Source organism: Muntiacus reevesi, chromosome 18, assembly GCF_963930625.1.
Source record: "Muntiacus reevesi chromosome 18, mMunRee1.1, whole genome shotgun sequence".
NCBI classification, from domain to species: Eukaryota; Metazoa; Chordata; class Mammalia; order Artiodactyla; family Cervidae; genus Muntiacus; species Muntiacus reevesi.
The window spans coordinates 23,949,939-23,965,113 of record NC_089266.1 but is presented as its reverse complement, the minus strand read 5'-3'; the positions used below and the strand labels follow the sequence as shown (position 1 = coordinate 23,965,113).

General features: G+C 52.3%; 1 protein-coding gene across 3 annotated transcripts; it reads left to right on the top strand.

Annotated features, from left to right (window-relative positions):
* The first annotated feature begins 411 nt into the window (after positions 1 to 411).
* Positions 412 to 9,984, top strand: COPZ2 (COPI coat complex subunit zeta 2). Of its 3 annotated transcripts, none has more exons than XM_065910130.1 (9): positions 412 to 571; positions 1,224 to 1,298; positions 2,944 to 3,025; positions 3,720 to 3,811; positions 4,261 to 4,316; positions 5,021 to 5,098; positions 7,093 to 7,144; positions 7,751 to 7,789; positions 8,438 to 9,647. In XM_065910130.1, the coding sequence occupies exons 1-9, from the start codon at positions 461 to 463 to the stop codon at positions 8,489 to 8,491; spliced, it is 639 nt and encodes a 212-aa protein (XP_065766202.1). In that variant the 5' UTR covers positions 412 to 460; the 3' UTR covers positions 8,492 to 9,647. The 3 variants fall into 3 exon arrangements, with proteins under 3 accessions (XP_065766202.1, XP_065766204.1, XP_065766203.1); XM_065910132.1 differs by lacking the exon at positions 8,438 to 9,647 and adding an exon at positions 8,178 to 8,418; XM_065910131.1 differs by lacking the exon at positions 8,438 to 9,647 and adding an exon at positions 9,654 to 9,984 and having other exon boundaries at positions 413 to 571.
* The last annotated feature ends 5,191 nt before the right edge of the window (positions 9,985 to 15,175 follow it).

Sequence of the window (15,175 nt, the reverse complement as noted above, 5' to 3'; positions counted from 1 at the left end):
TGCTAGGACTTGTCTCTAAAGTTCACAGGATGACCCGATGTGTTTGTGCCAACGGTACCTACCAGGAGTTAAGAGACAAACTGGACTTTGCCTGTTTCCTGACGGCCTCAGGGCAGCCTGTGGACGTCGGTGCAAACCAAACCCGCAAGCCTGAGAGAAGGCAGGAGGGGGAAAGGGGGCCGGTCTTGGGACAAACTGAGGCTGCAAGGAGCTCTGGGCTTTGAGGGGCCAAAGAAGGCCAGGGGAAGGAGAGCTGGGGTGTGAGCGCGGGGCGGAGAGGGCGGGAAGGGAGAGGAAGGAGGGAGGCCGAGGAGGGAAGGGCCTCGGGGGAAGGAAGGACACGCGCGGAGGGGCAGAGCGGGGCGGGCGCGAGGCCGGCGGCCGCCGGGGAGGAGCGGCGGCGGCCCGGGGGGCGCGGGGCGGGGCGGGGCGGCGCTGTCAGCGCGAGGCAGCGAGCGGAATGCAGCGGCCGGAGGCCTGGCCACGTCCGCACCCGGGGGAGGGGGCCGCGGCCGCCCCGACTGGGGGCCCGGCGCCGCCCGCCCGAGCTGGGGAGCCCGCGGGGCTGCGGGTACGGAGCAGGCGGCGCCGGGGGCCGGGGGGCGCCAGTTCACGGGTCGGGCGCCGGGGATCTTGGTGCCGCCGGGACCGGCCTGGGAGGGGCGGCGCCCGCGCGGGCAGAAAAGTTCCTCCGCGCTGACTCGGAAGGAGGCCGGTGCGGCGTCCGCGTGGGCGAAGTTCTGGAGCAGTCGGAGCGGGCGGGGGACGGCTCGGCCGGGCTGGATTGCGACTCTCCCGGAGGGCTAGGGAGCGCGGGGCCGCCCCGGCGGCGGGCTGACGTGCGTGCTTCTGGAGCCCGACGGGCCAGGGCGCCGGGGGCCGCTGGAGGAGCTCGGCGCCGCTGTCCCCCCGGCCCAGGTTCTGTGATACACTCTGACTCGGGCTCTGGAGCAGTCAGTGCATGACAGAACTTGGGCCCGGACGGACCTTCTGCACCCAATGGGCACAGCGCCCACCCGGGGCCTGCAGTGGGACATCTGCCTGGGAGGGGAGCGGGCACCCAAGTGGTCCATGCGGCATAGGGTTGGGCCGGAACTAGTTGTGGACTTTTGGGGCTGGGGTCGCTGGCCTGAGGATGGACTCCGGGGACCAGCAGGTCCCGTAGAGCCAATGACAGGGGTCTGCCCTGGCTTAGGGGTCAACAAAGCTCTCCCCCGTGTCAGTTGCAGGAACCTTCCCTCTACACCATCAAGGCCGTTTTCATCCTAGATAATGACGGACACCGCCTGCTGGCCAAGGTAACCTCCCACCCTCACCGGAGGGCCCCTGAAGACACTGTGCCACAGGCCCACGTCCAGAAGTCCCCACCCAGCTGATTCACCCGGCAGGAGAGACCCCACTGTGGGCTCTGCGACACAGACCAGCTCAGCTGAGACCCTTCCAAAGGTCATTCTGTCCATCCTCCTGCCTTGTCAGACCGCTGGCCCCCAAAGGGGGGAGAGGCTGTCTCTTCTGTTTCTACTCATGTTGTCCAGAATGTCTTCTTCTTCAGAGTAATGTCCTTTACTCTGGCCTGGGACCCTGGATTCCTGTTCCACCAATTCTGAACAAGTAACCTCTGTTTTGCTTCTGCAGCTTGGTAAATACTAAGGATTTAGAACAGATAGGATTTTATAGACCAGATTTTAATCCAACTCTTTCATAAATGAGGAAAATGTAGTCTAGAGAAGCCAAAAGAGTTGCCTGGAGTCACAGGTACTAATATCAGAGCAAGGATCCAAACTCGGGTATTTTGACTTGAAGCTCAGGGGGATGATTTTCTCTGCACCAACTATTCAGCTATCTGGTATATATGCTGGTGATCAGGGCCAAGACAAACCAAACTAGAATAATCCAAAAATAAATATCTACCATCAACACAATAAACTATAGTGGGACTGTGACACCTGAACTAGCTATGAAATGCAATATAGACTTTTTAGCTTGTTTAGGCTGAAACTTTTTATCTTCATGACATTGCAATGAGCCTTTTCACCACAACAGTGGTGAAAATTAGCAGGGAGACTGCTAATTTGCCTGCAGATGGGGCACTAGGGGGCAAAATCTACATTCAGAAAATGGAAGCTGAGCTGACTGTCACTTGCACCAGCAGATGGTCAGAGGTAGCTCGGCAACCAAAGGTTCCAGGGCCTCCTCCCAGCAGATCACATCCATGTGCAAATGCAGGAACTGAATCAGGGAGAGAGTCTCATCAAACCCAACAAAACAGCATTGATTTTGTCAGGCAGTGTGTGCCAAGAACTCTCCCTTAGATAGTTCATCTTCACCAAAGTTGTCGTTGTTTAGTCGCTAAGTCGTGTCAACTCTTGCGACGGTAGCCACCAGGCTCCTCTGTCCGTGGGATTTCCCAAGCAAGAATACTAGAGTGGGTTGCCATTTCCTCCTCCAGGGGATCTTCACCATAATTTTGTCTGAAGTCAGACCATCATTGGCATTGAATCCCAGCTCTGTCCCTTAAACTGCGAGGTGTCAGAGAAGTTACCCCATCTGTATAATGTGGACAATAAAGTAGCTGTTGTGATATTATTGTGGTAAAGAGCCCCTGGCTCTGTCTTTTTTCCTGTAGACTCAGGTTAGTGTAGAAACAGTGTGGCCTAGTGACCACCCATCATCAGCTGAATGTACAAAGGCCTCCAAAAAGTCAGGACAGGACTCCAAAAGCAGGCCTCAAAATTCCTCTACTTTTTATGACTCTCTTTGCTCAGAATTTAATCTGTGTTTAGGGGGAAACAGTGAGCAGACAGGCGTAGAGGGCAGTCAAGAGGAGGGGGGCATGGCAGCAGGGTCCCACTTGACCAGCACCAACCGTTCCCTGCCACCCATCCAGGGAGGAGCCAGACCCTGTGGAGCGGCTGTCACTTTTTCTCCTTCCCTTCCTTCTAGTATTATGATGACACGTTCCCCTCCATGAAAGAGCAGATGGCCTTCGAGAAAAACGTCTTCAATAAGACCAGCCGAACTGACAGTAAGTGTCCTCCTCTTCCGTGCACAGAACTCTCAGATGCACACTGTCATCTCCGTCTGGACACAGCTGGCCCTGTCGACCTCACATACCCACAGGCCATTCCCTTTTCTTCAGAGATGCTTTTTCCTCCCCTTCCCAGCTGTTCTCTTTTCCCTTCTGGTGAACCTTCACCCTCCTCCCCGTCACCAGCACGCGCACACACCCCCCACCGCCCCCTGCTCCCACCTGCATGCTTCTGGCATGCCTGGACTCCTCTCAGTGGAAGAGGCCACTGCCAGCCTGGGGCTGGTCAGAGGCATTGCACATGCTGGGTGAAAGGTCAGCCTTAAACTGGGCTTGTTGGCTTCTCAGAATGAGGCAGTCAGGTGCTAGGAATGAAGTAGAGGGTTGGAGCAGGGACACAGAGTAGCCCAAAGGTAGTGTCCCTAGTGAAAGTCTCTCCAAGGGTTCTAGTCTTTGCGAAGATTCTTTTTTTGTTTGGCCACTGCTTGTGAGATCTTAGTTCCCAGACTGGGGATTGAACTCGGTCCCTTGGCAATGAAAGCAGAGAGTCCTAACCATTGGACTGGGCTGTAATTTCCTTTGCAAGTGTTCTGGGTAAGAAGAAGATAATAGGGGGAGAGATGCAAAGCTGGAGATGGACAGGAGGGGCCAGGCAGAGGTGACCAGAACTGAGACCCCGTTTCTCTTCTAGGTGAGATTGCATTTTTGGGGGGCATGACCATCGTCTACAAGAGCAGCATTGACCTCTTCCTGTATGTGGTGGGCTCATCCTACGAGAACGAGGTGAATTCAGGAGGTTGGGGAGACAAGAAGGGTCTCTCTGTGGGGAAGTGGCTTGGAGTCTGGGGTAGAAGCTGGGCGGCTCCCCCTTGGTACCCCTGCTTCTAGACTCTGGGGAACTGGGAGCCTCCAGAATGGTTCTTTCTGGAACAATGCATATCCATGATACCCATTCTATTCCTTGGGTACCAGAAATGGAGTCCTCTGCCGGGAGCTTCTGTCTCTATTATACATCACTGGAGAAGAATGTATTCAGTGTCCTGCAGCAGGCACTGCGGTGCTTCCCAATTCAAACACGGGGAGGGACCTTCTCAGGTCAAGTTGCAGCCAGGCTCCAGCCTTGTCCTCCCTAAAGAGGGGCAGCTGTCCGACAGTCAGGTTCTGAGGTTTCCTTCTGGCCTTCTCAACCTCGGTCTCTCTTGTTTTCCTCCTCCTCATCCACTCCTCACCAGCTGATGCTCATGTCTGTTCTCACATGCCTGTTTGAGTCCCTGAACCACGTGCTAAGGTGAGTGAGCTCCTCTGTCCTCCAAGGCTCCCATCCCCCAGACCTTGGTACATCACAGGCAGGATGGTTCCCTGCTTTTCTCCTTAAGTCTCCACAAGATGAAATCAGGAGCCAGAGCAACTTCCTGCAAGGCCCCCTGCCCTTTGCCTGCTCAAATAATGGTATGGCCAGAAGATGAAGTGAGAAGCTAAGTGATTTGCCTGAAGTGTTACAGGTCATTTATATCAGAACCAGAACCAAGATTCAAACTCAAGGTTTTTTGACTTGACGCTCGGGGTGATTTTCTCTCCATTCCCATTCAGCGATCTGGCATCTACTCCAGTGAACATGGCCTGGGTAAATCAAACTCAGATAACCAAAAATAAGTGTTTACAGTCGCCACGTGTAACTACAATAGAGCTGTACTACCTGCAGTGCTTTAGGGCAGAAATAGGATCAGTGCCCAAAAGTGGCAGGGGGCGGATGGGTAGAATGGACCATGAGGGGCTGAAGGAAGCAGACCCGTCCTCTGCTCAGGAATCCCTTGCCCAGGTGCCAGCCTCACTGCCCTTGACATTCTCCTTCCCTGTGCTTGTGCGGGGACAGAGGCTGGAGGGTGGGGAACGAGGCAGTCTTTGGAGAGAGCGGGTCCACCTCACTAAGGCAAGGACCCGGCTCCTCCCGGCCATGCCACAGGGAGGTTGCAGAGCTGTGTCTTCTTTCAGGAAGAATGTGGAGAAGCGCTGGTTGCTGGAGAACATGGACGGAGCCTTCCTGGTGGTAGATGAGATTGTGGATGGCGGGTGAGGAGTGGGAGAGGAAAGGGGGCTGGTCAGGAGCCCTCACAGCGGGAGGTGGCCTTGAGGGTCATCAGCGCTAGGTTGCACCCAGCATGTTGTTGGCTCTCTGGCCAGATTCTCCCTCCCTTTCTCCAGCATATTCCCTGTGATCCCATCCCCCAACCCCACTCATGATGATGAAGGTTGACTTCAATGTTAGCCAAATTCAAGCACGCAAGAAAGTAATCTGATTTCAAACTATGGCTGACTGTTGACCAGGCAAGGTTTGGGGGGAATGGTTTGCTCTCCAGTGGCCAGGAGAGGCAGGCAGCACAGACACCCGCCATTCCTGGAAAGACTTCATTTAGGCAGAGCCCTGAGGCAGCTACACCTCCCGCTCTTAGAGGTTCACTCCAACATTGACTACAAGCACCACCTGGGCCAGTTGCTTATTTTCCTTACTTTCCCCAGCTTTGAAATAGAGACAATAAGGAAAGTGCCTAAAAGGATGTGGGATTAAATGAGGTGATGCAGGTGAAGTTCATTGTTCTCCTTCAGTAAATCTTGTCTCCTCTCACTGGTGTAAGATTATAGTCTTAGGAAGCTGGGAGCTCTTAGGAGAGGTTGGTTAGTGAATTTCCATGGGGGCGGGGTTGGGCAATATTCAGGGAGAAAAAGAAGTTCTGGCTCTGGAGCAAAGGATAATGGAAACGGATCACCTGTGAGACATCCACATGCCTGTGATTACATGCATTTAATAGATGAGGAAACAGAGGCTCAGAGATTTAAGTGACTTGCCCAAGGTCACATGACTAGGGGGTAGCAGGGCCAAGATCTAAAACTTGTGCAGGTTTCCAGAGATTGTGCTCTTTGCATGGCACTGAAATACATTGCTAGGGACAGGGGCTCCGGGAGATGGGGTACTGTGAGGTTCTTCCTGCCTTCCTTCCCTCCTTTCCTCTATATCGGTTGACTGTCTGCTGCTGCTGTTTCAAGGCCTTGTACTAATTGCTAGGACCTGACAGTGAGGGAAATAAGACCAGGTTTTGTGGAATATAAAAGTTGTATATAAAATTTGGTGGAACTTCTTCAAGAAACACACACAGTTATAAATATAAAATGAAGTGCAGGACCTTCACAAGGGAGATTGTCAGTTTTATCAGCTTCCCATCTGTACCCCCAGAAGGCCCAGTTTTTGCCCGCCTTTCCCTCCAGTGAAAACAGGGAAGCGTTAGTGGAAGCAACATTTGGTCCTGAACCTTGGCCTGGAATGGTTGCTCTAAAGGACCTCTGGTGAGGGACTGGGGGCTACAAGTGCCCCTGTAATGAGCCTATGAGAAGGTCTCAAGAAATGTTTGTTCACTTCCTTCTGCCCCATAGGAGGACCCATAGGAGGCTCACTGGGTGAGGAGGAGCAGTCACGCAGTTCCTATGGAGACTTTCTCACCCACAGTGACCAACTCCCCCCCCCCCCCCCCCCGCACACCCTCCAGGGCATCATGAAAGAGTGCCAACTAGCCGAGAAATGCCTCCATAATTGGGTCTGTCGAAAGGGAAGGTTAAAAAAAAAACAAAAAGGGAAGGTAGATTCTGATTTTGCAGTTCCGTTTCTTTCATGTATAGCACAACACCATGGCAGAAAATAATAGTGAAACCAGATAGGGACCCCAGGGGGCTCTTCTCTTCCATCACTGCATCTGAATCCATCCCTTCATCCCAGAGGTGAAGTGAACTTTCTAGAGCTCTCAGTTTTTGAGCCCCTGCTTTTGACAGCCTGATTGATCTAGAGTGGACTACCCTGACCTGATATCTTAAGGGTTTGCCCAGTGATGACAAAATATGTGAGAATCAGGGCTTCGCAGTGAGGGAGAGTTCTGGCCTGAGGAGTATGGGCAGGCCAAGTACCTTGGAGGGAGGATGTTGCAGGATATGGCAGGGAAGCGAAGGGCTTAGCAGGGAACAGAGTCCAAGGAAAGCATGGGGCTGATTTTCCTCCTCATTTCTCTCTCACTTTGTAGTGTGATTCTGGAGAGTGACCCCCAGCAAGTGATCCAGAAAGTGAATTTTAGGGTAAGAGTCATCATGTATCCCCCCTCACTCCCATCTCCTCCAGGCTACCCTTCTCATCCTCTGTACTTCCTGTCTTCCCTGTGTCTGGGCAAAGGGAACCCGGATGGTGGGAACCCAAGCTCCTCTAGCAGAAGCAACCACTGGGTTGATGCACTTCTGGAGGGGAGCAGCAGTTTGGAGGGATGTCAGCCAGTAAAAGAGATCTCTGTCCTCTTCCCTTGGCCAATTACAAATACCTCACCATCCTCCCTGGTGGGAAGTACAGACTGAGGAAATAAATAAATCCTCACAGAGACACCTGGTGGCTGCCTTGCCTTGAACTTGGCCTTGGAGGGGAAGAGATGGAATCTCCCCACCCAGTTTGGCTTCTCATGTCTGGATGAAACCTTTCTTCTCATTTTTAATCCCCCTCACTCCACCTACCGTGTCCCTTGGACAACCCTGAGGATGCTGGCTTCCAAGGGCTCTAGAAGTGATATCCATGCAGTTCGGGATCCCCTGGTCACACTGTCCGCTCACCACCCACACGCCCCTTTCTCTCACCTGTCTGTCTTCACCCGATACCCTTGCCCTGGCCTGACCACCTTGATTCTGCTTCCCCGACAGGCGGATGACAGCGGCTTGACTGAACACAGTGTGGCCCAGGTAGGCCTTCTCCATCTGCCTTGGCCAGAGATGGGCTAGAGGGAGGAGAACAGAGCATCCCAGGGGGACCCAGTGGAGCTCTCCAGGCAGAGAAGTCAGGGATGCAGGAGGGAAGGGATGACTCTGTCAGGCCATCTCTTGGAGACAGTCCACTGGAGGCTGCCAGGGTCCCCATGGTAATGTGGAGCTTGGGTATTAATAAATGATGATGCCTTCCCAGCAGTTCACCTTATCTCCTAGCTGGGTGTAGTTGGGTCAAAGCCCAGGAGGAGCTGCCCACACTGAAGACGGCTGGGTCACTTGTTCCCCCAAGTAGTGTGGGGGCTCAGGCTTCTGGAAAGGATCCCAAATAGGAGTTTTCTTCTAACCCCTCACCCCTGCTCTTTAGGGTCCACACTGAGGTGGTTAAGGGACACTTAAATCCACCATGGGATCTCCTTCTCACCGCTGGCCCAGCCAGTTTGGGCTGCACCTTGTCCCTGAGTGACCTGAGTGTGGAAAAGTCCATGCCCGCCAGTCCCCTGCATGGTCCTATCTCGGGGTGCATGTGGGACAGGGCTGAAGTTTCCAGATCTACAGCCTGACTGGTTTCCCGGCTGCACAGACTTCCTACTTGTCAGGCTTGACCTCCATTCTGTCTACCCGCAGGTCTCTCTGCCCAGACTAATCCTGCTTTTATGGAGCTTCCTGCCCTGGCACTAACCACCTTGTGCTGTAGTGGCCAGCGCTGCGATGGGCCCATGGCATTCCATGTGGGGTTTCAGGTGTGGTGGCGCCCTTTGCTGTACCTGCCCTTCATGCTCTCATGGCCTCTCCCTTCCCAGTTCTCCTTGCCTTCTCCTACCCTGATGAGATGAATGCAGCCACATGGCAACTTTCACGGCTAAAGAGGTTAAGGGGCAATGAGCAGAGCAGATAAGAACAGCGGCGTGGGTGTGAGTCATCCAAAGGATGTAATGTTCTGCCTTACCACCTACAAGCTGGGTGGCCTAGGGCAAGTTATTCTACCTCTCTGGGCCTCGAATAATCACAGGACACTCCTCATAGAGTTATGATGACAATTAGATGAGCTAAAGCATGGAACGCTCTTGGCATGCATCCTGTTTTCCATAGGGGGAAAGAAGGCAGACATGGCACTTTTAATGGAATTACTGAGGGAACACCAAGGCATGTGCAGGTAGTGAATGGGAGATGAAAGGAAGAGAAAGGTAGATCTTTACTGAGAACTGCAGGAGAACTCCAGGTCCAGGCTGTCCCTGAGAGAGGAGGGGGAGTGGGCAAGAGGAAGGGACATACAGTGTGGGATCAGCCTTCTTCGGGTGGGCGCGAGGCTTGATGGCTGGAGGGACAAACCGAGGGACATAGGTGGGGTCCGCACTGTGTTCGCGTGGTGTGTGCACAGTTGCATGGATCTGTGTAAACGTGCCACATCACAGCAGCTTGGCGTGGGGTGTTGAGGACTTACTGGCAGTCAAAGCTAGAGCTAGGGGTTTGCTGAGGTGTCTGGACTCAGGAAGTGTCAGGCCTGGGCCCGCCTCCGCCTGGACGTGGCACTGCGGGTGGAAGCTTGCATGGCATGGTGTGGGGAGACCAGGCTGCTGCCACACCCAGGGCTGCAGATGCTGGAACCGGAGGGCTGGCTGGGCCAGCTCCCATCTGGGCTGGCTGCTGGCTGCAGTCAGTTTGGGCGGCTCTTTACATCTTGATGGCCCAGCCCCCGCTTAAAGCAGGCAGAGATGAGCTGCTGCCACCTAGTGACCGGGGATCGCCAGGACATGTGTCCCCCCCACCCGCCACTGCACTGTTAATGTACTTGAATTCCACCCGGTAATTCTCTCAACCCTCCACACCCCGCCCTACCCAGGTTCTGCAGTCTGCCAAGGAACAAATTAAATGGTCGTTACTGAAATGAAGGCTGTGCATTCAAGGCTCCCTGCCCCCAGACCATTCCCCCAATCCTAGCAAAAGCACAGAGACCCCAGGGAACAATAGAAACCCAGGCCTTCCCAGAACTGACTCCCGAGGTCTCCGGCCAGGGACTTGAAATGCAGAGATTTGGCTTCAATACTGAGTCACCCCTTCTTCCTGCCCTGGCCTGCCCTTTGGGCCTTGAGAAGCAGCTGAGTTGCCTTAACTCACACCTTAGGCATCCCTGGCCCCAGAGCCCAAATAAACCTGCCTTTGTCTCCTGCCAATGGTCTCTTTCTCTTTTGGCCTGGGAAGTGTGTGTATGTTCTGATAAGGGCTTCTGCACTCCGCGGCATCTTCCGGATGCCCAGTACTAGGTGTATCTTTGTGGTTGTGTGATTGGGGAGGAAGTGGGTGAAGGGAAAGGAGCTGATTTAACTTAAGTGAGGGGGTGCATCACTGACACCGCAGCCCTATATGTGGTGTGGAGGGCTAGGTATGATTGTGACAGGGTGAAAGAGCCACAATGGGAGAAACGGTGCATTTGGGAAGAAGAGAGCAAAAGATACTACACACGTGGTGGCCGCACTGGGATTCTTTAACTCACTTTTTCCATTCTCAGCCTCCAGAAGGGAAGCGCGTAAAGGTTTCCTCTGGACAAACTGAGGAACAGCACGCCTGTTTTTCTTGGCTTGCTCAGGAAGTTGCCCGGAAATCCAATGCTGGCATATACCCTGGGTACTAGAGTGCTGCAAGCCTGGCCAGGCCCAGATACTAGGGGTGAGGAGACACCGGCCCAGCTCCCACCTTGCATTGTGTCCAGATCACCTAGTGCGCCTAAGGGTGAGAAGAATTACAGGTACAGGAGAGAGATCCTATAGGCAGATGGGAAAGATGGAGTGACTTTCGGGGGTCACGACTCCTCCTCTCTCCCTGTTCTAGAACCTCCCCCTTTCCCCTTTTCTGCGTGACGTACAGAAGTCCGTGAGAGTGCCTGGGATCGCTAGTTTCCCCAAATCCAGAGCCAACTGCAGATGCAAGTTCACGCCCCGCCTTGGCTCCGCCCCTAGGCGCCCACCGCCGCGGGGAGCCGGGTCCGGCGACTTTATCCACGATCCTATAGCGCCACCTGGAGGGAAAGGCGGGGAACGCGCTCCCTCCGAGTCCCGCGTCCCCTACTAACTCCGCCCCCAGGGTGGGACAGACCCCTGCTCCCGCGAGTTAATCTCTGGCCTCCAAATTTAGCGGCAGGGCGTTGCCCTAGCAACCAGCGAGCTGGACCCGCCCTGCGAGCTCCGCTGCAGGCACTGCTCACGAATTTCCGCCTGCCGCTGCTGAAAGTGACAGACCCTGGGTGTTAATAGAAGCAGTCCCTGCGTGTCAGCAAGTCCTACATTATAAAAAAACTCTCTACAATGGATATTTATAAATGGGCCTGCCTACTTTTGTGATTAGAGAAAATAATACAGTTATGTAAACATTATAAACACTTTGTACACAACCATTCCAATAAATAATGCAACCCTGAAAAAAAAAAAAAAGACTGTGCAATTAAGTACTGTAGAGTTCAGGGGCCAGTGTGGCTACGGGAAATGAGAGATTTTCCAGAAATACTCTGGCTAATATTCGGCTTCATCCGGTGTCCGGCTCCATCCACCGCCTCTAAATGACCGCAAGAACCGGAGGGGCAAATTCGCTTCCTAGTAACCCTTCGCGCCCAGCTGGGTCCTGCAATTTCAATTGTGCCGGGACTGGAATGGGAAGGCCTGGCACTTCGCACAAACTGGCCCACCGCATACTGCGGACTATGCGGTGCCTGCCCATTTTACGGAGAGGCACACCGAGGCTCTGAAAGGTTAACGTGTTCACGACAGTTTCCGCAGAGCCGGGACCGCCGGGAAGAGGCGGCTTTCCCACGCTCCAAATTCTAGGGTCGTCCGACCCCCTCGCCCACACGGGGACTACACTGGGTTCAGAGGAATGAGTAGAGGGGGCGTGGCAATGCGGAGAGGCAACCGGAGAGGTGTCCTTTACGGCCAAAGGACTCTGGGCAGGGGGGCTGCCGCGAAGCAGCCGACCCACGCCCGCTGCGAGGAGGGGGCAGCTCAGACGGCTGCGCGGAACCTCGGGGGGAAATCCAGGGGGTCCGGGGAGCGCCGGCAGAATGGGGGTCCGGGACTCTAACAAGTTTGCTGGCCTGGCTCTCCCGGGGCTGAGGCGGACAGGCCTATTGCACCCTCAGCCCCTTCTCGGCGCCCGCAGCCCCGCGGAGCCGCCAGAACTGCGGGCCTGGTTGTCTGGCTCGAGTTCTGCCCGCTGGCCCTGCCTCTCCCGCTCCCCACGTGAGCGCGGCCTGGGGCGCGCAGCACGCGAGGGTGGGGGCGCCGTCTGCTCTCAACCCCTGGGCTCCTCCTTTCTGCCCTCGTGGGCTGCCCAGCGGATCTCGAGTATCTGTGGGTAAGGGGCTTCAGGGCGCCCCCTTTCCTCCTGTGAATTGGCACCGAGGACGTCAGTAACCCAGCCGGAGGGCGCACACTGAAACACAAGCCCGGGGCTCAGATGCAGGGGGGACGCTATCCGCACCTAGACCGGGCTAGAGACACAGAGGTGGGACGGCCAGGCCCCTGGACCCCCTTTATACCACCCTGAGCCGGAGGCCCCCTCTGGCTCCGCGCGCCCTCTGCTTTCCGGCCATTGGCTGGCAGGAAGGCAGAGCTGGTCGGATTGGCCGGTATCCAGACAGTGATGGATGGCTCCCCGCTGACTGGACCTCGGCCGGGAGGGTGTCTGCTTCGTGGCTCAGTTTGGCAAAGGCGGGACTAGACAGGCTTGGGAGTGGGTTGGTGGATGAGCTGGAGGCCGGATTAAGGATCAAACTTTCTATGCTCTCAACCTCCCTTTAAACTCTACAGAGGAAAAAAAATAAATCTTACCCCCGATTTCTCGCAGATACTCTCTAATTCCGGAACCTGATGTAGGCAAAATTGAATCATTTACCCAAAGCATTTTGGGCACAACCCTACGGACCTCACTTTCACTCCAAACTGGGCCTCCTTCATTTAACGATGTTCGCGCATTCCTTTCGTTCACTCAAATATTTGAGTGTTTGCCAGGAGCCAGGCAGTAGGGAAAGAAGGGGAGGGAGACTGATAAGCAAGTGATTGGGCCCAGAGGTGGCAGTGGGGTGGGGTGGAGGATTGAAAGGAGAAAAGGGATGACAGATATTTCAAGATAGAAATACCTTAAAAAATTTTTTTAAAATAAATAAATAAAAAAGATAGAAATACCTTTTGCAATCAAATTGTGTTCTTTATTTTGATCTGAGTGGTGTTAAAAATTCAGTTTGTGCTTAAGACTTGTTCTTTCCTGTAGGTAAGTCATAATTCACGACAAAAGAAAAAATAAATTAATTAAATGGCTGCCAGATTGTACTCGGTCATCAATATTTGTATGGTCCTCATCTGTTTCCTAATCTCTTCCTCATCTCTATCAACTAAAACTGGAAAATATCTTCGATGAGGATCCACAGAAATGAGAGTTATTGTGAAACATGTTTGGACCTTATATTGTACATACAGACCAGTGCTCTATCCCTTAGAACAGACTCTTTAGTAAGAAAAGCAGTATTGACACAAATAATAATAATAAAAGGAAAATAACGTTTCTTTCGAAATAAGTCATTTCAATAGACATTTACTAATTGGCTGTTCCAGTTCATCTTGAAAGCAATTAGAAACGTTGACAGAGAAGACTGTTTTGTAGTATTTGGCAGAAAGAAGTTGGAGAAAGAGACACCGTAAAGGGAGAAATCGTGTAAGCAAAGCAAAGCGGAAGAGAATCTGTCCAGGGAACTGCAGGTAGGCACATGTATTGGAATGGAGGATGAGAATCTCTGTGAGGAGGCCTGGATGTGTTGAGACTTGAAACTCCTCACTTAACAGGTTGTGACGGGATCCAGGGCAGCCTTGAATGGCATGCTAACTAATTAGTGCCATTTACTGAGTTGACTAATCTATGCTCCTTAGCAATCCTACTGTCTTCAAACAGGCTTACCAAGTAGATGCTGTTAGACTTATTTTTACAACTGAGGGCCCAGGAATTGGGCTAGTTTGCCTCAGGGCACAGGTTAGATTTAAACCCAGGCTGGTCTGACACCATTGCCCACTGCTCTTAGACCACAGAGTTTGCTTTGTATTCTGAAGGTGAGGGGGAGCCATTAAAGACTTTGAAGCAGTTAACTGATACCAGCTCAGTATTTTGTGCAAAGAACTCTGCCAGCAATATGGTATGCTTATCGAAGAGGGAAATAAGAATTTAGGGTCAGCGTGAGACCCACAGAAGGCAGTCATTTTCATTATAGTCCCTTTCCATCCTTTATCTAAGCAGTGCCATCCAGCTTGATTGCACATCTTGTCACTAAACAGCTTGCAAAAATCAAGTCCACTCAGAGTTTGAAGAGTTAGTGCTTTTGAATTAATTTAGATAATTGCAAGCAATCATTCCACAAAAGGGCTTCCAAAAGGACCGTTTTGTTAGGGAAAATGATTTAACATTTATGTTCTGAATAGTGTATTAAAAAGTAATAAACTAGACTTCCCTGGTGGTCCAGTGGTTAAAAATCTGCCTGCCAATACAGAGGACACGGGTTCGATCCCTGGTCTGAGAAGATTCCCCCATACCGCAGGCCAACTAAGCCCGTGTACCACAAGAGCTGAGCCGATGTGCTCTAGAGCCGGTGCTCCACAAGAAAAGAAGCTGCTGCAGTGAGAAGCCTGGCAACACAACTAGACAATAGCCCCTGCTATCTGCAACTAAAGAAAGCCCACGCAGCAACCCAGACCCAGCACAGCCAAAATAAAACAAATAAATAATAAAAAATTTAAAGTAATAAACCAGTTATTACTAGTGGGAAGAGGAAAAGGGGGAGGAGCAAAATAGGGGTAGATGATTAATAGGTACAAATTACTATGTATAAAATAAATAAGCCTCAAAGATATATTGTACAGCACAGGGAATACAGCCAATATTTTATAATAACTATAAATGGAGTATAATCTTTAAAAGTTGTGAATCACTATGTTGTACACCTGAAACTTCTGTAATATTATACATCAACTATACCTCAATAAAAAATTTAAAAGTAATAAATCCACTTAATAGCTTATGTATTTGGTGCCCTCTAACCCTCACCTACACCCACTCTAAAAACAGACATATATCTAATGAGAGAAAAAGAAATGTCATGAGAGATCTGATTCCTTTTGACCAGGCCCACAATTTCTCTTTATCCAACATCTGACTTTTTTTATTAAACTTTTTATTTTGTATTGGAGCATAGTCAATTAACTATGATATGATGGTTTCAGATGAGCAGCAAAGGGACTCAGCCATACATATACATGTGTCCATTCTCACCCAAACTCCCTTCTATCCAGGCTTCCACAAACATTGAGCAGAGTTCCCTGTATTACACAATAG

What these genes read in the sequence shown, in the direction of transcription:
- COPZ2 (XM_065910130.1), top strand. Translation starts at nt 461, where the DNA reads ATGCAGCGGCCGGAGGCCTGGCCACGTCCGCACCCGGGGGAGGGGGCC. An exon ending in GCTCATCCTACGAGAACGAG is followed by an intron (nt 3,812 to 4,260) that starts GTGAATTCAGGA and finishes ACTCCTCACCAG; the next exon opens with CTGATGCTCATGTCTGTTCT. An exon ending in TCCAGAAAGTGAATTTTAGG is followed by an intron (nt 7,145 to 7,750) that starts GTAAGAGTCATC and finishes CTTCCCCGACAG; the next exon opens with GCGGATGACAGCGGCTTGAC.